We start from the raw sequence: 25742 nt of genomic DNA on the forward strand, positions 1-25742 counted from the left end.
CTTGCCTTGTGCCCTTCTCAATATTACATGCTTCTGTCAAGCTATTATTAACTATAATTCGGGCAGTTTGTTTTTGATATAATGCCCTAATCGGATGTAAAAATTTTTCCCCAAAATCCATTTTATCTAAAACTTTCAACAAGAATTTCCAATTCAATTGATCAAAAGCTTTTTCAGCATCTAAAAAAATTAGCACCGCAGCGATCTGGTTGTTCCTTTCCAAAAACTCTAACACATCAACTATATGCCACACATTACTTTTCATTTGCTTACCACTAATAAACCCCGTTTGATCCCCATGAATCACCTGTTGCAGAACCCTCATCAGTCTATTAGCCAAAACCTTAGCAAATATCTTGTAATCTGTATTTAAAAGCGATATCGGTCTATAGTTTTTAACTTGAGTAGCATCTTGGTCTTCCTTCGGAATCAAAGAAATAAAAGCTGTTCTCCAAGACGGTGGCACCTTTCCCCCCCTCTGGATTGTCTGGAGCAGTTCCTTTAACGGTTTTATCATCTCTAATTGTAAATTTTTGTAATAGGCCGCAGTCAAGCCATCCGTACCTGGTGCTTTGTCCACCTTCAATTCCTTAATTGCTGTAAAAGTTTCTTCTTCTGTAATCAGTTGATTAATCCCCTCTTTTTGTACTTGCGTAAGAACCGGGATGCTAGCATTCTCCAAATATATATCAATATCTTTTTCATTAATTTCCTCTTTAGCATATAATTTCGAATAAAAATCCACAAAAGCATCCTTAATAAGATTCTGTTGAAACACAACCCTTCCTTTATACTCAATCTTATCTATATTAGAAGCCCTTTGTTTTTTCCTCAATGTATAAGCTAACCATCTGCCTGGTTTATTAGTGTTGCAAAATGTATTATGCCTAGCAAACCGCAGATTGGTCGCCACTTGATCAGCCATTAATTTATCAAATTGTCCTCTTAGCAATCTAATAGCCTCCTTGGTCTTCACATCCTCTGGATTCAAAATCAAAGCCTTTTCTTTTTCCTTTATTTCATTCTCCAGTTCTTTCCTTCTAGTTTCCACTGCACGTCTATGTTTATTATTCATATATATATCAACACCCCTCTCATATAGGCCTTGCTAGCATCCCAAACCATATCCATAGAGGTACCCTTATGCATGTTAATCTCAAAAAAATCCTTCATCCGCTGTTTGCATTCTTCCACATTTCTCTGATTTCTAAACAAATTCTCATTTACGCGCCACGAGCGCCTGTCTCTTATCTCCTTATCAATCTCTAACCAAACTGGACTGTGATCAGAGATAGTTCTTGCACAAATCTTCACCTTTTTGGTCCTCAAAAAAAAATCATTAGTCAACAAAATAAAATCAATCCTCGAAAAAGATTGATGTCTATCAGAATAAAAAGTATAATCCTTCTCCTGGAAATGTCTCTCACGCCAAATATCTCGCAATTCCAGGTCATCCTTCATTTCAAAAAAAGATTTAGGCAATCTAGCATGACTTGGAGTGCGCTTGAAAACTCCAGCCTTGTCCAACTGTACATCCAAAACACCATTCCAGTCCCCCATAAAAATAAAAGATTTATAATCCAACTGGGTAAGCTTTGTGTGAAGTAAACTAAAAAAGTCATCTTGTTGTTGATTAGGTGCATATAATCCAACTAAAAGCGTCTTTTTACCTTCTAACAGCAGCTCAATCATAACATATCTTCCATGCTTGTCTGCTTCAATTAAGTCTGCTGTTAAGGCACTTTTAACATAAACAACCACTCCATTTTTCTTGTTTTCTGCAGAAGCAACAAATTGCGTACCCAACTTCGAGTTCGATAAATACTTTTGATCCAAAACTCTAATATGCGTTTCTTGCAAACATATAACATCTGTCTTAAATTGTTTTAAATATTGAAAAACTTTCTTCCTCTTCTGTGGTGAATTTAGTCCATTAACGTTCCAGGTTAGGAATTTAGTTGCCATGCATATCCTCCCAAAGCTCTTGGACCACAGCTTTGATAGGACTATCTTCTTTAGGCCGTGCTCCTCCCACTGCTTGGCTATGAGTACGTTGTGAAGATTCTGAGGACTTTTGCTGGTCTTGTTCTTTTATTTTCTTTGCTCGTTTTAAAGCAGCACGCGTTACCCTTTGCTCTCTAGGATCATCCAAAGAAGTTATAACTTGATCTCCTCCAGCTCCACTTTCCTCTGTTTCATCCTCTTGATGTTCTCCTTCTCCAGATCCCTTTGCAGCTTCCAGAAGTGTTAATGGGGTTGCTTTTAAGACATTATTGTAGAAATCACCCGCTTGCTTCACAGTAATCAGCCGATACCTTTTACCTTCATGCATCACCATCAGCCCGTCTGGAATCTCCCATCTGAACCTTATATCTCGTTGCTTGAGCTCTTGCACAAGAAATGTAAAATCCTTCCTTCTCCTTAAAATCTTTGGAGGGATTTCTTTTAAAACCAAGAGTTCTTGATCAGCAATCACAACTTTAGCATCATAGGCAGCTTGTATAACTTCATCTCTAATTTCTCTTTTTGCAAAGTATACCACCACATCTCTAGGCAACTTTCTCTGTCTGGCAATCCATGAATTCACACGGAACACTATCCATAGCTGCTCTTATTTCAGATGCTGGCTGGTTCAATACCACTTCAAGAGCCTCAGAAACCAGCTGCTTTAAATCTTCCTTAATATCCTCTTTTAAACCTCTGATTCTAACAGCAAACTGCATCTGGTAATATTGAGCAAGGCTTAACTCCCTTTCCATTTTGTCTCTTAAATTTTCATTCTCCCGTACTTTTGCTTCTAATATTGCGTTCTTTTGGGTCAAATCATCCACTTTTTCATCTAAATCTTCCACACATTCCGCCACTTTATGCACTGAAGACAAAATGTCTACCTTCATCACGCTAAACTTCTGTTCCATCCTCTCTTCCATTCTCTCCTCCAGTTTCTCCAATTTCTCCTCCATCTGTGCAAATTTATCACCAATTGATTGATTAATTGATTCCAAAAGTACCTGGGCATGTTTATCCAGTGCATCTCGTAAGTCCTTCGGTGTCAGTACATCAGGAGGGTGCAACGCCTGTAATGATGATTGTTGCACCGGAGAAGATCCACCACTCCGAAGAGTTTTAGGGGGAGGTTTAGCCGCCATCTTTTACTTTTACTTTTCAATTGTGACGCACTTTCACTTAAAGTTTAAAAAGTCCATCAAGCTCGAGAGTATAATAAAATAATCCTCTTCACCTTTTCCTCTTGTACCGCTCTGCCTGCTCCTTTAATCCATAGTCCTTTCTTCAGGCAGGGATGGTCGCAGACGCCTGGCTCTGCTCCAAGAAGTCCGGAGCAGAGACGCTGGCCAGCTGGGAGCAACCCAGGCTTCGGGGGAGTTCAATCCTTCAGCCGCCCAAGCTCCAAGCTCAGGCGGCCCCGGAGAACTCGACCCCTACCTGGGTCCTCACCCCCTCCTCTTCTCCCGAGGAGGGGGCTTCAAATTCGCCCGAACAGCTGATCGGCGCTGTTTCGGGCGAAAAAACACACAGCTGAGCCGCGGGCAGCCCGGGAAGGCTGTCTCCGGCGCCGCGCAGCCACCGGAAGTCTGAAGGGTATCAAGTTTGACAGTATCTGGAGATTTATTGCCCATTCTTGTTTTGTGTATGTGTGTGATTCTTGCTGCTTAATGAAGTTCATGAAAAAGCTCCACATATTATGTAAAAAGATGAAACATACAATACCCCCCCCCAAATCACACATAATCTTATTATGCAATTGTGAAAATCACACTGATATTAGTTACTGGTATAAGTAGAAAAAATAGAATCACATGCTTGACAATAATTCAGTTCAAAATTAAAAGGAATGGAAATTTCAAACTATAGCACGGGACAACAATCTCAAACAAATAGATATGAATTTCATATATTCAACTTTTATATACTCCCATTGGCAGTAGAATCTTTATCGAGCAAATTCTATAGATTAGAAAATATTGCAATCATTATTGCAACCTTCAGACTAAATCTGTAATTTCCCCTTGTGCTATTTTGGACTTATGCCCAATCTACATTTATTTTGCTTTATCTTATCCAGCACTACTCTGTGACATTTTTATTGCTTCAGATGGAATAGCAATAGCCTCTCAAACCTCTGTTCCCTGAAGCCAATATGTTCAATATTAGAGTTGTTTTGGCACTACAAACAAAACGTCCAGCCATGTGTCTCTTTCCCTTTCTTGTGGTAAAAATGGAATAATGAAAATGTATTTATAAATTGCTTTCAAGGGATCTCAAAACTCAGTTGACCAGGACAACTGCTTTACTCTCAGTCTATGCTGAGTGTGCATTTTATGCAGGACAGCTTTCACAGTTATTTTTCAAAGAGAAGGTGGCACCCAAACCCTTGCTTTTAGGAAAAAATCCTACACTACAGAAGAAAAAAAAATCGTTAAAAAAGGGTGGCCGTACTTAGTGGAAGCCAAAGCCTAATCCTCCCTCTTATACTACTGGACCTAGAAATCTGTAAAAACACACCTGAAACTGAGGCCCACTGAAACAAACTGCTATAACCTGCACAACAGTGGCATAGCTGGCCAAAACAAAAAGAGGCCACTGGTATCTGTTTCCTTAATGAAAAGCTGCATAAGAAGCTTTTTTTTTAGTTATATCCATAAATGAAAGTACATTTTGGAAGTGTGTGTGCGTGTGTGTGTGCGCGCGCATTTTTATTTTAATATGCCAGATGTACCAAGACAGATCTCATAGGCCAACAGATGATCAAAAGATTCTACTTTTAGGTTAGAATTTGCGAACATCAGAAAAAATGTTGCTGTACTTAAGAATGTTTAAAGGTTATATATCAAACAAACAATTTTTAGTTTATATGAAAATGGCAACCAATTCAAACATTTAATGTAATGGATATAATGAATTGTTTGTATATACATGCTGTATATACACATATACATGCTGTATATACACATATACATGCTGTATATACACAGACAAATATATGTGAGTGTATGTTATGTTTGTGTGTGTGTGTGTGTGTGTGTATATATATATATATATATATAAAAAATGTTTCAAATGTTAACTATTTAGATTACCTTGCTAGGCCCCAAACATGGGGCAAATCTTTATTTCCTGTTTTCAGCCTATCTTGAAGGCTATCGAACAGGCAGTAGTCACACCGGACAATTCATATATTTGTTAGTAATTTACACAAATATATATATATATATATATATATATATATATATATATATATATATATATATATATATATAGAGAGAGAGAGAGAGAGAGAGAGAGAGAGAGAGAGAGAGAGGGAGGGGGGGAGGGGGGGGGAGAGAGAGGGAGAGAGGGAGAGAGGGATCAAATGTTCTTGTGCCCTGTTCAGGACCTTACATAGAACTTCAGAAGTGTTCTTAACCTTCAATTTCTAAAAACAATGAACTGCATTGGGAAGACGTTTGAAAATATGTGAAATAAAATGGTACATGTATGTCATCCATTCTGGAGGGGTTTTTTTTTTTGGTTGTGTGATGCTTGTTGATTAAAGAAGCTCATGGAAAAGCCCTAAATTGTCTATAAAAAGAGGGAGAAATACATGACAATATTGAAAAATCACACTCTATCTGATTAAGCCACAGTGAAAATCATACATAAATATCCCAAGCCAGTTTAAGCTTGGGTTTCAGCTGCTTACTAAAGTCTATCTATTGTGAGATTTTAAAAACATAGACAGAAAACATGTTATATCTGATGTGAACCACACAAGTCACAGCTTATTTCAAGCATGCATGCAGACATGTATGCAATACTGTGGGATAATGCCTAAGGAATCAAGACAACATGCAACTTTCTGGCTTTCTGCTCTTGGAAAGCAAATAGTGTTCTCTGAACTCTGGTTACAGCTCGTTTTATAGAAATAAACTCTCCTTTGGTAATGATGAAACATTCATTTGCCGGTGGATGAAGTTATGGGAACTTGTATTTTGAAAGAGGAGGTCAAGGAATGACTAAAGGAACATGAAACCCTGAAGCCCATTCTCAACTAATGCATCGAAAGTATTGTATGTGCCAACTTTATGTCAAAAAAGTGGTATAGAAAAAGCAAAATAAAAACATGAAGAAAGCCACCAAATTCTATTTTTTAATATAAAATTCAAATTTAATTCACTTAATTCAAATAAGACAAAATTTACCTCTCTTTCATCCATATTCAGCCATTGTTTTGGATCATCTTCAGTTGCTAAAAATGCAATGAGTTCCAAAGCTGTAAGTCTAGTTTGTCGTCTGGATGATACAAAAATAAGAACTGGCTTGGCTGGAGAATGACTTCTAATGGCTGTTAAAACACAAATAATTACATTTTTCTTTTAAATTATTTCAAAAATCTAAAATTATAGCAAAGTCAACTTTCTTGGAATGGGGGGGGAGTGGGGGTTTAACAGTCAATACAGCAAAAGAGGAAAGCAGTCAAAACGGCCTTTTTTAATGCACAAAATAAAAAGCTCCAGCTTTTAGCACAGTTTTATGGGTTGAAAAATAAAGTTTATAATGGCAGCTGTTGACATATGCATAATTATATTCTACCAAACATATGGAAACAAAAACTCTCCCTAAATTATACTGCTACGGTAATTTGATCAGAACATAGAAGTATTAACAGCATTCCTTCAGGTATAGTCATACACACATACTATTTAAAAATAAAAAAATACTGAATGTAAAAATAATTATTACTTCTTGAAAGGTTAGAATGATACTTGACAATCTACTTTTAACACAAATGACAATAAAACAAGTAGGAACATAGGCATCTACACGTGTATACATATAACAAATAACAATACTGACATTGTATCTTCATATAGAAATCAATACATCTATTTCCTGATAGAAAGCTTGACAGATAATGGTTTTTTGTTGTTTCAGGAACAGGTGTGGCTGAACAGCTCTGGACAGATTTATAGTTCATTAGTGTTTTTCTACAATGCTCTTCTTTGAGGTGTAAATAATCTGAACTGCCAAGATTGGTCTCTAGTCTCCAATCAATACTTTGCTTCTGTCATAAGGCTAATTAGATCAGCTAAAAAGCCACCTCACAACTGTCTCCTTCCAATCAACAGCAGTTCACAACCCAAAATTTATTTGGGGACTTCCTTTTAATTGATATAATAAATATTCCTCATGGAACCTACACAGTACATGCTTTAATAAAATATGAAGGTGGTTCTTAAATTTATCCTTTCCAGTGTGAGAATCAAAAGTTGAAAACAGAGACATATTTGGATGCACTAACATTTCTGAACTTTATGGCTATGCTGTGAAATTAGAATTATGCAAGCTTAACTTGATGTCCAATTTCTGTTTACATTTTTTAAAGATCCCATTAGGAGCAAATCAAGTGAATTAATACTGAGAACAATTTACATGTTGTAAATCTCAATACACTAATAGGAAAATATTTTCACAGTGTCAAATGGTACTGTATTTTCCGGTGTATAAGACGACCCGGCGTATAAGATGACCCCCGACTTTTAAGAAGATTTTCAAGGTTTTTCATCTTATACGCCGGAAAATACATGCCAGTTGCCAAGTGTCCGACACAAGCCTGATTCAGCCCCGTCTGATGCAGATGGTGCAAAGCCTCCCTTTTGAAGCCCAAAGGGGCTTTTCCTTCCACCCACCCATTTGAGAGCACATTTGCAGATGGAGCAGCCGCGCGTCTGGAGCCAAGCCCCGCCCAGGAGGCGGTCAGCCAGGTGGGCTCGGAAGACGCGCTGGAGAGGCGGGCTTGGGGCGGCCATGCCGAGGCCGGCTGGCGAGGGCCGCTGCGTGGTCTGTGGGCGAGAGGGGCGCCAGGCCCGCCGGAAGTCCCCGGAAGTTCCTGGAATGGGCTGGCAGGCACGCTCTTCCCCGGCCCACCAGAAGTCCCCGAAAGTTCCCCAAACGTGGAACGGCCTGGCGGCGGGCAGGCGCTCCCTCCCCGATCCGCCGGGGAGTGTCTCCCAAAGCGCAGTGTCTGGTGGCCGGGAGTCCGTCGGCCTGGTCGCTGGCGAGCTGGCCCGCGGCTAGGGCCGGGGCCCAGGAACCGGTAGCCGGGTGCGGGTGGGGGGAAGGAGAGCCGGGCGCAGGCTTCTGCGGCTGGTTGCGAGGCCGGATGCGGGCGTCTGCCGGGAGAGATAGCGGGTAGCAGGGCGCGCTCTGCTTATGCTCAGATGCCGCTTGGGTGAGGAGGAGGGGCTTCCTGCCGCTCCCGGGGTCTGGCGTTTGCAAGGGGGAGGGGAAGGGGCTTAGAGGCTCTTGGGGATGGGAAGGGAGAGTCACGATGGAGGGGGGACTGGACTAAGGAGGCTTGAAGTTGCTTTGCAAGAACGGGGACGCTCGACTGATTTATGTTTTTTTTCCGGCGTATAAGACGACCCGGCGTATAAGACGACCCCCCAACTTTTGAGAAGATTTTCATGGGTTAAAAAGTCGTCTTATACGCCGGAAAATACGTTAATAGTAATTACTGTCTAAAATATATTTCAGTTGCCTTCTGTGCTGTTAGCTCTTTAAATGTAGAGGGCCCACACATAAGCCATGTTGTTAAAAAGACATTCTTTAAAGATACAAAAAACATGCATTATAAATTTGTCTGCTGATAGTATTAAGTGAAAGAAGTAGCTAAGGCTGCATACCCTGAAAGGCTGGTTTGTTCATGCTAGCCATGCGAGGACAATAATGCTGGCCTGGGAAACCTTGTATGTGAACCTCCAATGGAACTGGACGCACGGATGGCCTAAAGTTGAATAGCCCCATCTAAAGAGATAAATAAGGTTATTTTTTCTAAGCTTAAGACTGTAGATATTTTAAAGATAATGCTCAGAGGTTCAACTGTAAGCATCATTTACGTACTTGATTAATATTTAGCCAATCAGCTAGATCCTTGGCATTGGCTAATGCTGTTGACAGACCAACTACTCTGACAGGCTTCTCTGTGTGAGATGAGATGAAATTAGTCCGAGATACAATAACTTCCAGGACAGGCCCTCTCTCATCCCCTAGGAAAACATAAAAAAGAAGATATAGATATACAGCTATAGATAGGTGTGGGAGTGTCAACTAACAATGCCAACATATTTCAGTTCCAACAACAATAAAGATCAAAGCAATTCCTACCTAGCAGATGTATCTCATCTATGATGAGGACAGAAACCTTTTGGACATAACTTCTATTCTGCCAGCTTCGGCTGACTCCATCCCACTTCTCCGGTGTCGTAACAATAAGATCAGCTTGGGCAATGGATCTCATATCAGGAGTTACATCCCCTGTCAACTCTACAACCCTGTAAAAAGTCAAATGGACATTGTGAAATATTAGAACACACATTTTTATCACTTTGTAAATGGTGACTTGGTCCTGAATGTTAACAGGAACATGAGGAACAACACTATTTGCCCTGAATGTAAGGGTGACACCACAATAATATTCCTAATACTGTGTTTACTTTCACCCCTTCCCAAAAGGAGTACATTGCCATCCTAATGAATGCAATTCCTTTCACAAGCAGGTCCTAGGCTGCTGTAATTAGGAGGGAAAGATGGCAACATAGAGGTCCTAGGTAAGAAAATCCATGCTATAGGAGAGAGGTTTGCTTAATTTTCTAGCCAAATCAGAATGCAAACTGCAAAAAGTCTAGAAATAGTTTGAACTGTTTCACGTGCAGTTCATAAGGTTAAATCAATAACACAGGGAGTTTTTATTAAGCTGGATTTGTATGCATACATATATTAAGAAAGAAATATTTAAAAAGTCCCTAGAGCTTGTTATCTGTACATAAATATATTCTTAAGAAAACAGTTTTTATATTTCATGGACTGTATGTGGTATTATGGTAAGGAACATTTATAAATATACCAAATTTACACACATTAATATTTATGTATTAGTTGAAAGTTCTCAAGACTGCAGCAAGCAGGTATCAAGGAAATAAACCTTCCCATCTCTATTGATTACTGAACTTCTTTTTAAAAGCTTACTTTTTACCAAGCTTTTCTTCAATCCTAATTTTCCAGTCTTCAATTCTTTCCCGCACCAGTGCCTTAAGGGGTGCAATATATACTGCCTACAAAACAAGTCACATCAAAACAAGATTAAAATATATAAAATCACTATAATATACAGTATTTATTTATTTAGATTTCAGGGCCTGTGTTTAAAGCTTCACTGTTATTGATGTTAAACTAATATTGATAAAATTATTTCATTCTTCAAAGCAATTAAATCCAAGTGAAATTAAAGTATAAAAACTGCTTTTCTGATACCAGGTAAACCTTTTATTCTCTAGAATACCTAGTTTTAACATATTTGGGTTTTGGGGTTTTTTGCAGTACTTTTTTCCCTTAACACATTTTACCTGTTTCGATTTCATGTCTGTCTTTCTAATCATACTTATCTGTGAACTACCAAGAAAACAGTTTGATGCTATGGAATATAGAAATATTGTAAAATAATGACAAATTCCATCAGTCATAATTTTTTTAATAGAAAGAATCCCCCATCCCTCATTTTAAGCAGGGTTTTTTTCACTTTGGAATTTTTCATTAAACACACAACCTCACATAAAAAGTAAGTCTTATGTAATATTACTGTCTGTTTTTCATTTAGTCCTAATGAAAATCAGATTACAGAAAACAAACATTTCTCAGAGAAAAAAAATGTATTGCAAACCTTTGTAGTGGGATAATTATTAAAAATTCTGAAGATGGCTAATTCTGCTGCAACTGTCTTTCCAGAACCAGTGGGTGCTCCAAGTAGTACATTACTATCTGTGTGATATAATGTATGGAATATCTGAGTCTGAACTGGGTTGAAATGAGTAAATTTGTACAGAGCTTCGTATTTGGGATGTCCTAAAGCTGTGATGGGTAAAGGCTGGAGGTCCAACAATTCTAAAAATGTAATAATAAATATTAATTAATACAAAATATTTATGAAAATCTCAATAAACATATAAGGATTCATATAGATAGATGAGCATGAAGATATAAATTTCTGGGTTAATTCATTCTTGAAAGCCAGTTTGGTGGTGTGGTTAAGGCACCAAGTTAAAAACTGAGAGACTGTGAATTCTAGTCCTGCCTTAGGCACAAGACAGCTAAGTAACCTTAGGACATTCACTCCCAATCTTAGGTAGCAGGCAATGGCAAAACACTTCCAAAATCTTGCTAAGAAAATTGTCGAGGAAGTTGCCAGGAGTCAATACTGATTTGAAAGGGAAAAAAAGGAAAGTTGAGACTTCTCCAAATCCCCAAACTTGAGATACTTTTGGAGATTAGCCATTGCTTGGGAAGGGCTGTTTATGTTGCAAATTTAATACTTTGGGTAATGCCTATATAGAATTTTCTTTCCTTCGGTTATCTTCTATTGTCACCTAATCTTTGCACATTTCTCTTTCCTTACCAGCACTACACCCCTCCTCTTCACTGCCTACTCCCATCTCTAATGGGCAGATGGAATGACCTTGACCAACAGAAGGAAGAGCCACTATCAAGATAACAGTCAAGTCAAAGAAAATTGTGTTTGGGACAGAGGTGTAATCTGAGTAATTGCCTCAGACAAGACACTCCCTAGTTCTCACTAAGATATTTTTTTTTAAAAAAGAGGGGGGGGGATGTATTCAGACATGCAAGTTTTTCCTCTTGTTCGTCAAGGTTATTCTTTCTGCCCAAGTACACCATCAAGTTTTCTTCTTCTTTTTGGTTGTTTCTACTACAATGGAAACAAGAGAAGAGGATGTGTATGTATTTTTAAGGTGTTTGAAGAGAGAATAATACAGGCAGTTCTGGAATTAAAAATTACATATATTACATACATATATTAGGAGCTATGAATCTGTTTATTTGATTTTATTTTGCCTTTGTGTTGCCTTTATAGTTTTCTGCTAATACTGAAGTCCTGTTTAATTGAATAGAACATAAACTGGGAAATTTGTTTTAGATATATTTTTTAATTTGCTGTGTTATTATTCCAATACAGCATCATACTTGAAAACCAGGATCAATTTAATTTATAAACTGATCTAGCCTCTTAGATATGATGCATATATTTATAAAAACTGTAAAATTGTAAGTAGTTTAATCAAGAATGACACAAGGACATACTTATCATCTCTTTCACTTAATCTTATTAAATCAAACACATCCATCAGACCATGCAACAAAATGCAAAATACATTTATCACAAAAATAAACAGATGGTATGCCTCTTCTCTGAATGGAAGATCTACTTCTTTTTGTGAAAGGGACGAAAATCCAGTCCAAATTCCAAAAAGAGGAACACGATTTGGAAAATAACAGGAAGAAGTACTGTTATGTAAGAATTTTTGAACTGTGCACAGGATTTATGGAGAACAACTCTTCAGTAACCTTATCAGGACAGTTAAGAGAGGTGAAGAAATCACCATCCTTCTTTGTTTGGATTTATTTGTGAGGATAAGTGCCCGATCAGGACTCTTATGGGTGAAAAAAATATTTTGTCCTAGCTAAAGATTGGAAATGGATAATAAACTGTATATTCCATAAAGGATCAATTATGCAGATTGGTGTTCTTCAGCATTTGGTGCTATCTCTAGAAACCTAGGCGACACTGATTGCAAGGAATATAGTGAATTCATTAATTTGCCAATTTGTCAGCTTAAACAAAGCAGTGTTGCTGTGGTAAATGATACCATTATACCATACACTTAGACTTATTATATGCCTGACCTTTAAAGAAGTTTTCAGTCAGTGTTGAATGTAGTAGCCTTTGTGAACCAACAACACATGACACACATAGCTCCAACCGTTTGTTAGTTTGCAGGCAGGGCAAAATTAAAGTGTTACAAATTATATTTAAAATTCTAGAAAGTTGGTATTAAAATACAATAGTAGTAATGGTAGCACTGGTAGTAACTTCAATTTGATATTTCTGCCAAAGGGAGAAATTATTTAAAGGGCAAATGTGAGTAAAGGCAAAATAATTAGCGTTATGCAACAAAAGAGACGTGACACATTATCGTATAAAATCACACAGATTCAACTAGAACCATCTGTGCCTAAATCTTTGTATTAAGTTTCTAATAGTAACTAGATATGTTTTTTAAAAGTATTTTTCTAGTATTACGTTTGGAGGTGTCTCTTCATCAAACACTGAGAAGTTGGGCGTACAGAGGTTGGAGTGCGTATATAGCTTGACTCTTAGTAAATTAGCAGAGAACTGCGATGATTCTGTTACACAGATGCTTTCTTTGAAGTTTGGTTTGGCTCAAGATTTCAGTACCCTTTTCAGGATTCTTCACAGTAAGGTATGGCTGGAGAGCCATAAAATTTGTGGAGGCTTCAAGCCTTGATATTCTTAACATACTTTTCATAGATACTTTAGAACTCTTTCATCATCCTCTGCTAATGCTGTGATTTCTTGGGATCTGTGGGGGGGGGGGGAGGCCTTTTTCTTGATCTTTGTCTAGCAGGACCTCTCTGCACTTCATTGTTTCAGAGGAACCAGATGGGAATGGCAGTCAATTACCATAAATCCTCACAAGTCTCCTATTTGCTGATGTGTAAATATCTTTTTGCTTCTTTTGAATAGTACTCATTGACCAGTCAATTAGATAAATAGGTACACATGTTTAGCCAGACAGATTAGATACAGAGCAACAATACCAAACACAGCAGATACACATATGAATTTAAACGTTTAAAAAGAACCCCACATATATCACGTGACATGAATATTCTGAAAGCATTCTCTAAGCTGAATTGCAAATGAGCTAGGCTTAATTATAATAGAGGTTACAACAACAATAGGCATACTGGTATATAGGTCTTTGGTGAACAAGTTCATGTGCCACTGTTTTTTTTATGCAAACAGGCTATGCACCACCTGTTTCTAGAGAGTTTAGAAAATGGTACAAAGTAAAGTAAATTCCTACTGTAAGGCACCATTAAGCAAACAAATATAGCTATTAAAAATAACAACCTCACTTTTTTCCCATTTGTGGTACAAATCAATGATCACATAAGAGTTATTTCAGAAAAATACTGCGAGTTATCAGCTAATACAACAGGCTTAAGAGATGCTGCCCTCCATTCTTTTTTAAATTATATCGAGCTAGTCAGCTTGGGCAATATTTTTTTTATTTTAATCCCATTTATATCCTGCCCTTCTCCGAAGACTCAGGGCGGCTTACAATTTAAAGCACAAATCAATGTGCTTAGCAATAGCCTTCATTCTATGTATATGCCTGCTTATTAGGGCTTTCGGCCCCCCCAAGCGGCATTATTAAAAAGTCAGCTTATTGCCCCCAACAATCTGGGTCCTCATTTTACCTACCTCGGAAGGATGGAAGGCTGAGTCAACCTTGAGCCTGGTGGGACTCGAACCTGCACTAATTGCAGGCAGCTGGTGTTACTTAAGGAGGCATTAAACCACTGCTCCACCAAGGCTCTATAAAAGGGCAGATTAGGGCAGATTATTTATAAATTATAACATACATACATTCATCCATGATAGATCTCACTGATGTGGAGAATCAATGAAAATCTAAACTATAAACAAGTAGAAAACCCCTCCCCCCAATACTCCAATATTTAATACTTGTAAACAACTTAAGAAATAAATTCTATATAATTATGCAGGAACGTAGTTCTCAATACAATGTTACCTGTATGAGGTGGATGTCTCTCTGGCAGAATCAGATGCTGGAAATTAATAATGCATACAGCCTCAGCTCCTAGCCATCGGTCAGAGACAGCACGAATATAGTATTGAGAGGGCAATGGTTCAAAAATTGGAATTGTAAATACTAGCAGTTGAGTTTCTTTTGCAATGACCTAAGGTTGAAAAAAAGAACAATTATTTCTCTTCCAGTGGTTAACATGATGATCTGTTTTATTATACAGATGTACACAAATAAGGAAATAAAACAGGTATGGAAAAAAGTAGCCTGAGTTTTGATAATGAGACACATAGATACTTAATTCTGTAGAAAAATTCTATTTTCAAAATTTATGGAAAATTGTTCTATTGGAAAGTTTGGGCAGAAGATGAGATGGCATTGAATCAACCATTATGTATGACTGTCTTAAAGATTGACCAAATTGAATTTGGTCTTTCTAATTCATAACGGTGGAGATATCTTCAACTTAGGATTCACTCACTCATATATCATTATGTGATAATGTGATATCTTTTCAATATAGTGTAATAATGGATATAACCAGATTTATGGAGAAAACTTTAAATGTTAAATATACAGGGAGTGCAGAATTATTAGGCAAATGAGTATTTTGACCACATCATCCTCTTTATGCATGTTGTCTTACTCCAAGCTGTATAGGCTCGAAAGCCTACTACCAATTAAGCATATTAGGTGATGTGCATCTCTGTAATGAGAAGGGGTGTGGTCTAATGACATCAACACCCTGTATCAGGTGTGCATAATTATTAGGCAACTTCCTTTCCTTTGGCAAAATGGGTCAAAAGAAGGACTTGACAGGCTCAGAAAAGTCAAAAATAGTGAGATATCTTGCAGAGGGATGCAGCACTCTTAAAATTGCAAAGCTTCTGAAGCGTGATCATTGAACAATCAAGCGTTTCATTCAAAATAGTCAACAGGGTCGCAAGAAGCGTGTGGAGAAACCAAGGCGCAAAATAACTGCCCATGAACTGAGAAAAGTCAAGCGTGCAGCTGCCAAGATGCCACTTGCCACCAGTTTGGCCATATTTCAGAGCTGCAACATCACTGGAGTGCCCAAAAGCACAAGGTGTGCAATACTCAGAGACATGGCCAAGGTAAGAAAGGCTGAAAGACGACCACCACTGAACAAGACACACAAGCTGAAACGTCAAGACTGGGCCAAGAAATATCTCAAGACTGATTTTTCTAAGGTTTTATGGACTGATGAAATGAGAGTGAGTCTTGATGGGCCAGATGGATGGGCCCGTGGCTGGATTGGTAAAGGGCAGAGAGCTCCAGTCCGACTCAGACGCCAGCAAGGTGGAGGTGGAGTACTGGTTTGGGCTGGTATCATCAAAGATGAGCTTGTGGGGCCTTTTCGGGTTGAGCATGGAGTCAAGCTCAACTCCCAGTCCTACTGCCAGTTTCTGGAAGACACCTTCTTCAAGCAGTGGTACAGGAAGAAGTCTGCATCCTTCAAGAAAAACATGATTTTCATGCAGGACAATGCTCCATCACACGCGTCCAAGTACTCCACAGCGTGGCTGGCAAGAAAGGGTATAAAAGAAGAAAATCTAATGACATGGCCTCCTTGTTCACCTGATCTGAACCCCATTGAGAACCTGTGGTCCATCATCAAATGTGAGATTTACAAGGAGGGAAAACAGTACACCTCTCTGAACAGTGTCTGGGAGGCTGTGGTTGCTGCTGCACGCAATGTTGATGGTGAACAGATCAAAACACTGACAGAATCCATGGATGGCAGGCTTTTGAGTGTCCTTGCAAAGAAAGGTGGCTATATTGGTCACTGATTTGTTTTTGTTATGTTTTTGAATGTCAGAAATGTATATTTGTGAATGTTGAGATGTTATATTGGTTTCACTGGTAAAAATAAATAATTGAAATGGGTATATATTTGTTTTTTGTTAAGTTGCCTAATAATTATGCACAGTAATAGTCACCTGCACACACAGATATCCCCCTAAAATAGCTATAACTAAAAACAAACTAAAAACTACTTCCAAAAATATTCAGCTTTGATATTAATGAGTTTTTTGGGTTCATTGAGAACATGGTTGTTGTTCAATAATAAAATTAATCCTCAAAAATACAACTTGCCTAATAATTCTGCACTCCCTGTATTGCAGTAATGTTGAGCTATGTACCAAAGTTATGTAATCTGATTGCTTAACTGGACGTAGGGATGTAGTGGTCATGGGGTAGTGGTGTGGTGGCTAAAAACATCATACTGAGAGGTTGGAAATGTGGTGTCGTTCCATAAATCAAGGAATAGTTGTCATAAAATATGATCTGTCTGTTTTGGAAAAGGCAATATTATTACTAATCAAAGAATGCAGCAATATATATTACTGCGTCAGAGATTTTGTGATATTATATAATAATGTTTTATAGAATCATATTATACGGTGTAATAATTAATAAACCAATGACTATTAATAAGTATAAAATATAGAAGGTAGATTTTTTAAAATAAATCATCTTAATTCATATTTAGTGTGATATAATACTTGTATAGGGTTGGGTTTCCTCCTATTTTTTCAAAGCACTGTAAAAAAATAAATATGAAGTTAGTGTTTAGGAAACTATCCCATAATACATGTATTCTATACTGTTATACAGCATAGATTTACCTGCTTTTTTTGAATAATAAAATATTCTGAATGATAAATGTGATCGTTGGTAGGATCTTCCACCCAAATCCACCAGGGTTCTCCACCTGTTCCATGCACCTACGAGGCAAATTAAATACACAATGTTCCATATACGTTCTCTTAAAAAGGTCCCCAATTTATTTATTTATTTATTTATTTATTTCACTGGGCTTATATGGCACTCCCATTCGTCTAACTGACTCTTGAGTGTGGCATTACCGACCTATGTGAGACTGGTTAAAGTAACAAACATAATCAACAATCAACCATGTTAATAATAAAATATCCCAATGCTGAGGAATATGCTATATGTTACAACTCAAGAAGCTTGGAAATTTCTGAAAAGTAAAATTATAAAAGCCCAGTCTAGCACAATACAAACGAAGAAAATAACAGCTCTCAAAAGAAACCAGCATGGCTGCATAAAGAACTCTCTGATAAATTGAAAGACAAAAAGGACAAGTATAAAAAGTGGAAAGAGGGGCATATAACTAAGGCAGAATATCGGCAAACAGCTTGAGCCTGCAAAGATGAAGTGAGGAAAGCTAAGGCTCAAAATGAACTAAGCTTGTGACAAAAGTAAAAAATAACAAAAAAAGCTTCTTTCAACATGAAAAAACAAGAAAAAAGTTAAGGAAATGATTAGTCCATTAATGGGAGAAAGTGGCAAGAAGCTGACAAGCAACAGGGAGAAAGCAGAACTACTTAATTCGTTTTTTGCATCCGTCTTTACACAAAGAGAAAAAACAGTCCAATCTATCAAAAATAGTACCGTAAAAAACAGATTAGAAACACAAGATAGGCAAGAAAATGGTAAGTGAGCACCTGTCTACCCTAGATGAGTTCATATCACCAGGACCAGATGGATTATACCCCAAGGTTCGGAAGGAACTGGCAGATGTGATCTCAGAACCACTGAACTATATATTTCAAAGATCCTGGAGCACTGGGGAACTACCAGAGGACTGGAAAAGAGCTGATGTAGTTCCCATCTTCAAAAAAGGGGAAAAAATGGATCCAGGAAATTACAGATCTATCAATATCTGGGAAGATTCTGGAAAAGATAACCAAGCAATGAATCAGCGAACTCCTAAAGGCAAACAAAGTCATTACCAAAAGCCAACGTGGGTTTGTCAAAAACAGATCATGCCAGACAAATCTAATTGCATTCTTTGACCAGGTGACAAAATTAGTGGACCAGAGAAATGCTGTGGATATAATTTACTTGGACTTCAGTAAGGCATTTGATAAAGTAGATCCCAACTACTACTTGATAAGATAGAAAAATGTGGGTTAGACAGCATCACCACCAGATGGATTCATAGCTGGCTGACAGGCCGTACTCAGCATGTGGTCCTCAATGGAACTGCATATATATGGAAGGAAGTGTGTAGTGGGGTGCCCCAGGGCTCTGTTCTAGGCCCAGTGCTCTTCAACATCTTCTTCAATGATTTGGATGACGGGATAGATGGGGAACTGATCAAATTTACAGACGACACCAAGCTGGCAGGAATAGCCAATACTCCAGAAGATAGGCTTAAGATACAGAAGGATCTGGACAGACTTGAACATAGGACACTAACTAACAAACTGAAATTCAATGGTGAAAAAAGTAAGGTTCTACATTTAGGCAAGAGAAACCAAATGCACAGTATAGTGGAGGTGGTACCTTGCTCAATAGTAACTGTGAGAGGGATCTCGGAGTCCTAGTGGACAATCACTTAAATATGAACCAGCAGTGTGCTGCAGCTGCCAAAAAACCCAACACTGTGCTAGGCTGCATTAACAGAGAGACAGAATCAAGATCACGTGAAGTGTTAATACCACTGCATAACACCTTGGTAAGGCCACACTTGGAATACTACATCCAGTTTTGGCCACCACGATGTAAAAAAGATGTTGAGACTCTAGAAAGAGTACAGAGAAGAGCAACAAAGATGATTAGGGGACTGGAGGCTAAAACATATAAGGAACGGTTGCCAGAATTGGGTATGTCTTGTTTAATGAAGAGAAGGACAAGGGGTGACATGATAGCAGTGTTCCAATATCTCAGAGGTTGCCACAAGGAAGAGCAAGTCAAGCTATTCTCCAAAATACCTGAAGGCAGGACAAGAAGCAACGGATGGAAACTAACTAAAGAGAGAAGCAGCCTAGAACTAAGGAGAAATTTCCTGACAGAACAATTAATCAATGGAACAACCTGCCTCCAGAAGCTGTGAATGCTCCAACACTGGACGTTTTTAAGAAGAGACAGGACAGCTATTTGTCTGAAATGGTATAGGCTTTCCTGCCTGAGCAAGGGGTTGGACTAGATGACCTCCAAGTTCCCTTCCATCATCATAATCATCATATTTTATTATATTATTATTATTAATCTGTGAACAAATCATTTTGATAAATGAAAGACAGTTAACTAACCATGAGGTACATTTGAACCCTTATAATATAGGAAGCGAGGGCTCTGCTTTCTACTTACATGCCCTCACACACAATATGCTTATTATAAATGCTGCCCTACATGGAGTTCAGACCACAAATGATGAAATTTAAGTTCAGATTGTTTACAAGACTGTTTAAAATGAACATATAGTAACTGGCAACAATATAGTCCTATTAGTGAAAGAGTGAACCTGAAGATGGAGAAAGTGAGATATACACCTCTCCTTGTATAAAGGTTACAAGTGGAGTAGGGATGTGGGATCAGGCTTCTGCATGTTAACCTGGATAAACTAACATGCATAGCCTAAGATAGCCAGTATGGGAACCATAGTTTCCATTGTACTTCCAAGCTTACTGAAGCTACTGAATTATAGTACAGTTAAGAAACATATTCTATTGTTTACTTAGAACATATCTGAAGGTTTTTATGAGGTAAGGAGAAACAGCAGAGCCTCCAAATCCCTTCCAGCCCTATTATTACATATCCTATAAATTACATCTAAATGAACCCACATTATCGGTATGCCCTGCAGACTTTATATTCTAGGCATTGTTACCTGATCATTCCACTTGAAATCTGGAGTGATATTTAACCTAACTCTCAGTACAGTACGAGTAATTGGCTGGATGGTGGCTTCTACCAAGATAGAGGGAATTTGCTGGACGCACTGTTTGACCTTTAATCCAATATTTACATGGTGAAGCATATGACCTGCAAAATAATATGAAACTTGAAACAAAATAATGTTTATAAATATCTAAAGCAGGTGAAGGCAAAGGAACTTTTTTTGCTTGTCTTTTATGGTTTCAAGGCTATCAGTGTTATCTGACTGTTACTCTGACCAGCTTTCCCCAAATCAAGGAGAATTCTCACTGTACAAGCAGATCACTGTTTTAAAATTCCTGGGATCTCTTGATGAGGCTGGTCAGTATATACTGTAAAGTATTAAACTAGATGACCCAACAGTCAGATTAAGACATATTTTTAAGACCCTAAGCATCAGGTAGTACACGTCAACTTAAGTTCGGAATATTGTGCGAGAAAAATATTTTTCCAACTTCTAAACCTTTAGAAGTTGGCTCTACAGTAGAGCAGCAAGTGAAACAGAGTGTTATAAATAATGAGATGCATTCATTTCCCCCCCCCGGCTCCCCTTGCACCCTACCTATTTCATCTTTCCTCATGTCCTTCAACTTATCAATGGTGAGATTCTTCTGTTCCAGCTTGGTAAGGACTGGTGGTGGCAGGACAGGGAACTGCCGCAAAGGGCTGACCCAACCCCATAGTCGCTTGTCGATAACCTTGCTGAGATTTAGCAGTCGGTATGTCATTGCCGGCCATCGCTTACGAAGGGATACTTCAAAAAGAGCTCGAACGATACGTGCAGCATTCTGTCAAATGAAGCAATGATAGCACACAATATTACATCTATTACTTTGCCACTGTTATGTTCACTGGCTTGAATCAGATAGTCACAATGATAGCTGGCATTTGGGATCTTCTCTGTTATGGAACTTACATTATGAAAATTTCTACAGAAAGATGTAACTGGGAGTTTCACGTTTTCCGACAGAACTTGGTTCTGCATGACATTTTCAGATGCTAGCCGGCACCAGACAATTCTTTTTCTTTTGGCAGTATACATGATAATTTTGTTTTACATTTGTTCATTAACATATTTTTTATCTTTATACATCACTTTGAAACAGAAAGAAGTCTCCAAAATGATGATAATGATATATTATTATTATTATTATTATTATTATTATTATTATTATTATTATTATTATTATTATTAACAACAACAACAACAACAACAAAAATCCAGGTAGCCACTGAAAGAATTGTTGGGTATATTCTACAATTCTTACTTCTACATAACAATATTCAGAATCAGCACGATTGCTGAATTAAGGGAACATACTCTATAGCCCTTTGCAGCACTTATGGATTTCATTAGAGACAGACAAGTACCTTGGTACACAAGTCGTTGTGGAAAAGATCCTAAGTTGGAAAGGTATTGTTTTTAAAAACAAAAACATTACTCCCAGCTTCCAGTTCTAAATTGCTTCACAAGTTAGAACAGACATGTCAAACACAAGGCCCGGGGGCTGGATCCAGCCCGTGAAGTGGTTTCATGTGGCCCGCGAAGCCATCCTGGAAACAGTGAGGGAACGGCCCCCTCTGCCTTGGCCCTGGCCCAGAGACCCTCAGATCTGTCCCACTCCTGCCCAGGCCCCCATAGGCACCCTTGATGCGAACGATGTAGAGCTGGCCACGCCCACCCAGTAGGCCATACGCACTCTAGCCACGCCCACTCAGTAGGCCACGCCCACCCTGGCCATACCCACCCGGCCCCCTGAGGGCAACCGCAATGCTGATGCGGCCCTCAATGAAATTGAGTTTGACACCTCTGATTTAGAACATAAACACACAGACTTCTGGCTTTCTGTATATGTTGGGTAAGTCATTAGTAGGAGAAAGAACGAAGGTTTACCTGTGCAACGTAAGCAGAATCTGAAATTAGGGAAAAGCTATCCATCTCTCCTCGGCTAACATATGTTTGCAGAAGGATATTTATTTTCCCATAACTGTTCTCCACACCACCAGGTGCAGGAAGTTCACAGAAATTGCTCAGCATGGCTTCCAACTCTTCTATTTCTTCTTCTCTCACCTGAAATATAAATTAATGGACTTTGAAAAGGCTGGTGCAACTTGTTAAATCTTCCACACGCAAATTAAATGTCAATTATCTCTCAATAAATGTGTTTTAAAACATTCTACAGTTTCTGAAAAACAAGTCTCCCAGCACTGTACTTAATGGACCCTAATTGAAACAATCTTAATAACGTCACAATTATATTTCATTATGCATCACCTTTTATTAAGATTACCATTGACAGATAAAAATGTACCCCACAAATTAAATATTTTGACCATGCCATCGTTCACCTGATAAGATTTCCCTTTTTATCTGACCTCTAGTCTTTTTGGATTAGGGCAAACTTGAATTAACTTTAAATGCATTCATTAAAATGGTACAGTTTGCATGGGGCATATTATGTTTTTAGCTTAAAACTCTGAAGTACTATGATTCATGATATTAAGGCTTTCACTGTTAATAAGATTAAGATTTAATATAACTAAAGATGTATTCATATCTACAGTTTGAATAATGCATAGTATTCCAATTTCTCATTCTTACTTGCAAAATAGAGATGAATTTACATATTCTTTGATTTCCTGAAATGTTCTTAGCCTAAAACCTGGTTAAAGAAGGTGCATGTTTGCACTTGACAGGAATCACTTGAAGGCCATTTCCCTCAAACACTGATCATTTATGCAATATGATAGCTAAGAAAAAAACCTCACAATAATTTTCAGCAATTTTTTTCCCCACTCCCCATCTTTCAGCTTAAAAGAAACTCAGTTTTGTAGGCACATGTTGTTAGTTCTGGTATGGAAAAAAATCAATAGTCAATCAGGCCAATCAATGGCTTGATCAGAAGCACCTATTCTATTCTTCGATCATTTCAATTTTGCTTATTAGAAAGAAGAATTTCGTTGCCTACTGGTCAGACCATGTATCCCATTTCAAAACAGATGCAGTGGTTGTTAATAATCATCTTAGTAAATAAAAGCAAAGGATCTCCTACCACATTCTTTAATTCTTAAAATACTCTTAAAAGGCACTTTTTTGTGTAATACTCTGATATACCAATTATGGATACAATTAAATCAAAATTTTAGTGAATTAAAACCAAATCTAATGCATATATATATATATAGCCTTCAAGATAGGCTGAAAACAGGAAATAAAGATTTGCCCCATGTTTGGGGCCTAGCAAGGTAATCTAAATAGTTAACATTTGAAACATATCTTCCCTTGCAGAAAAAAGCTAACAGAGCGAGAGGGACCTTGTGGCTTAGAGGCAAATAACACTGCCTTGTATGCAATCAGCCCAGGTTCGAATCTCAGAAGGGTATAGCTGACTGAGGACGACTAAGGAGTCAGAAATGCATCTCAGTTTCCCTTTAATTCTTTGTTAGTAATTTGCACAAATATATGAATTGTCCGGTGTGACTACTGCCTGTTTGATAGCCTTCAAGATAGGCTGAAAACAGGAAATAAAGATTTGCCCCATGTTTGGGGCCTAGCAAGGTAATCTAAATAGTTAACATTTGAAACATATCTTCCCTTGCAGAAAAAAGCTAACAGAGCGAGAGGGACCTTGTGGCTTAGAGGCAAATAACACTGCCTTGTATGCAATCAGCCCAGGTTCGAATCTCAGAAGGGTATAGCTGACTGAGGACGACTAAGGAGTCAGAAATGCATCTCAGTTTCCCTTTAATTCTTTGTTAGTAATTTGCACAAATATATGAATTGTCCGGTGTGACTACTGCCTGTTTGATAGCCTTCAAGATAGGCTGAAAACAGGAAATAAAGATTTGCCCCATGTTTGGGGCCTAGCAAGGTAATCTAAATAGTTAACATTTGAAACATATCTTCCCTTGCAGAAAAAAGCTAACAGAGCGAGAGGGACCTTGTGGCTTAGAGGCAAATAACACTGCCTTGTATGCAATCAGCCCAGGTTCGAATCTCAGAAGGGTATAGCTGACTGAGGACGACTAAGGAGTCAGAAATGCATCTCAGTTTCCCTTTAATTCTTTGTTAGTAATTTGCACAAATATATGAATTGTCCGGTGTGACTACTGCCTGTTTGATAGCCTTCAAGATAGGCTGAAAACAGGAAATAAAGATTTGCCCCATGTTTGGGGCCTAGCAAGGTAATCTAAATAGTTAACATTTGAAACATATCTTCCCTTGCAGAAAAAAGCTAACAGAGCGAGAGGGACCTTGTGGCTTAGAGGCAAATAACACTGCCTTGTATGCAATCAGCCCAGGTTCGAATCTCAGAAGGGTATAGCTGACTGAGGACGACTAAGGAGTCAGAAATGCATCTCAGTTTCCCTTTAATTCTTTGTTAGTAATTTGCACAAATATATGAATTGTCCGGTGTGACTACTGCCTGTTTGATAGCCTTCAAGATAGGCTGAAAACAGGAAATAAAGATTTGCCCCATGTTTGGGGCCTAGCAAGGTAATCTAAATAGTTAACATTTGAAACATATCTTCCCTTGCAGAAAAAAGCTAACAGAGCGAGAGGGACCTTGTGGCTTAGAGGCAAATAACACTGCCTTGTATGCAATCAGCCCAGGTTCGAATCTCAGAAGGGTATAGCTGACTGAGGACGACTAAGGAGTCAGAAATGCATCTCAGTTTCCCTTTAATTCTTTGTTAGTAATTTGCACAAATATATATATATATATATATATATATATATATATATATATATATATATATATATATATATATATATATATATATATATATATATTTCTAGTTTGAAATGGCCCTTTTGATAGTTCCACACTTGGAACAAAATGTGATAATTTTCAAGTGCGTTGCTTTGATAGTTTCAAGTTGTAATTGGTTTTATTTTCTGCTTATCACTAAATTGTCCTTAAAATTTCCCCCCAGCTTTCATGGACATTAACAAGAAGTAACAGAGTATGTTTAAATATAGGTTCTGCTGATTTGGAGAACTGGAACACTATTTTTGTTTTTGGCAGTGTTAACTATTATGCATGCAAGAGTTCATACACAGTACAGCCACAAATCCAGTAACCATGATATATATATATATATATATTGCTGTATTTGTACCTGTAAGGCAGGCATGCTGCCAAACTCCTTCCAATTAAGTACACCCAGTAGATAGGCTTTGGTCTTAGCTGCTCTCTCAACAAAAATTTCAGAAAAATAAGTAACATTTTTGCTGCTCTGGTTGATGCAACTGCACCTTATCATTTTTTATGTATTTATTTTTATTTAAAGATCAATCTTCTGGAGCCTCTCCTAATG

At 38.0% G+C, this 25742-nt stretch overlaps 1 protein-coding gene across 1 annotated transcript in view; it reads right to left on the minus strand.

The window, feature by feature from the left end:
- ASCC3 (activating signal cointegrator 1 complex subunit 3) overlaps positions 1-25742 on the minus strand; it is a 270899-nt gene that overhangs the window by 105918 nt on the left and 139239 nt on the right. Inside the window, exons 20-30 of the mRNA XM_083371881.1 lie at positions 22315-22491; positions 20983-21208; positions 20374-20528; positions 17357-17455; positions 14691-14859; positions 10718-10938; positions 10027-10112; positions 9166-9332; positions 8902-9047; positions 8685-8805; positions 6201-6343 (exon numbers count right to left, since the gene is read on the minus strand). Of these exons, the coding sequence (XP_083228007.1) occupies positions 6201-6343; positions 8685-8805; positions 8902-9047; positions 9166-9332; positions 10027-10112; positions 10718-10938; positions 14691-14859; positions 17357-17455; positions 20374-20528; positions 20983-21208; positions 22315-22491 (1710 nt within the window). The remainder of the gene's footprint in view (positions 1-6200; positions 6344-8684; positions 8806-8901; positions 9048-9165; positions 9333-10026; positions 10113-10717; positions 10939-14690; positions 14860-17356; positions 17456-20373; positions 20529-20982; positions 21209-22314; positions 22492-25742) is intronic.

This window comes from Vipera ursinii, assembly GCF_947247035.1.
Source record: "Vipera ursinii genome assembly, chromosome: 1".
In the NCBI taxonomy this organism is placed as follows: Eukaryota; Metazoa; Chordata; class Lepidosauria; order Squamata; family Viperidae; genus Vipera; species Vipera ursinii.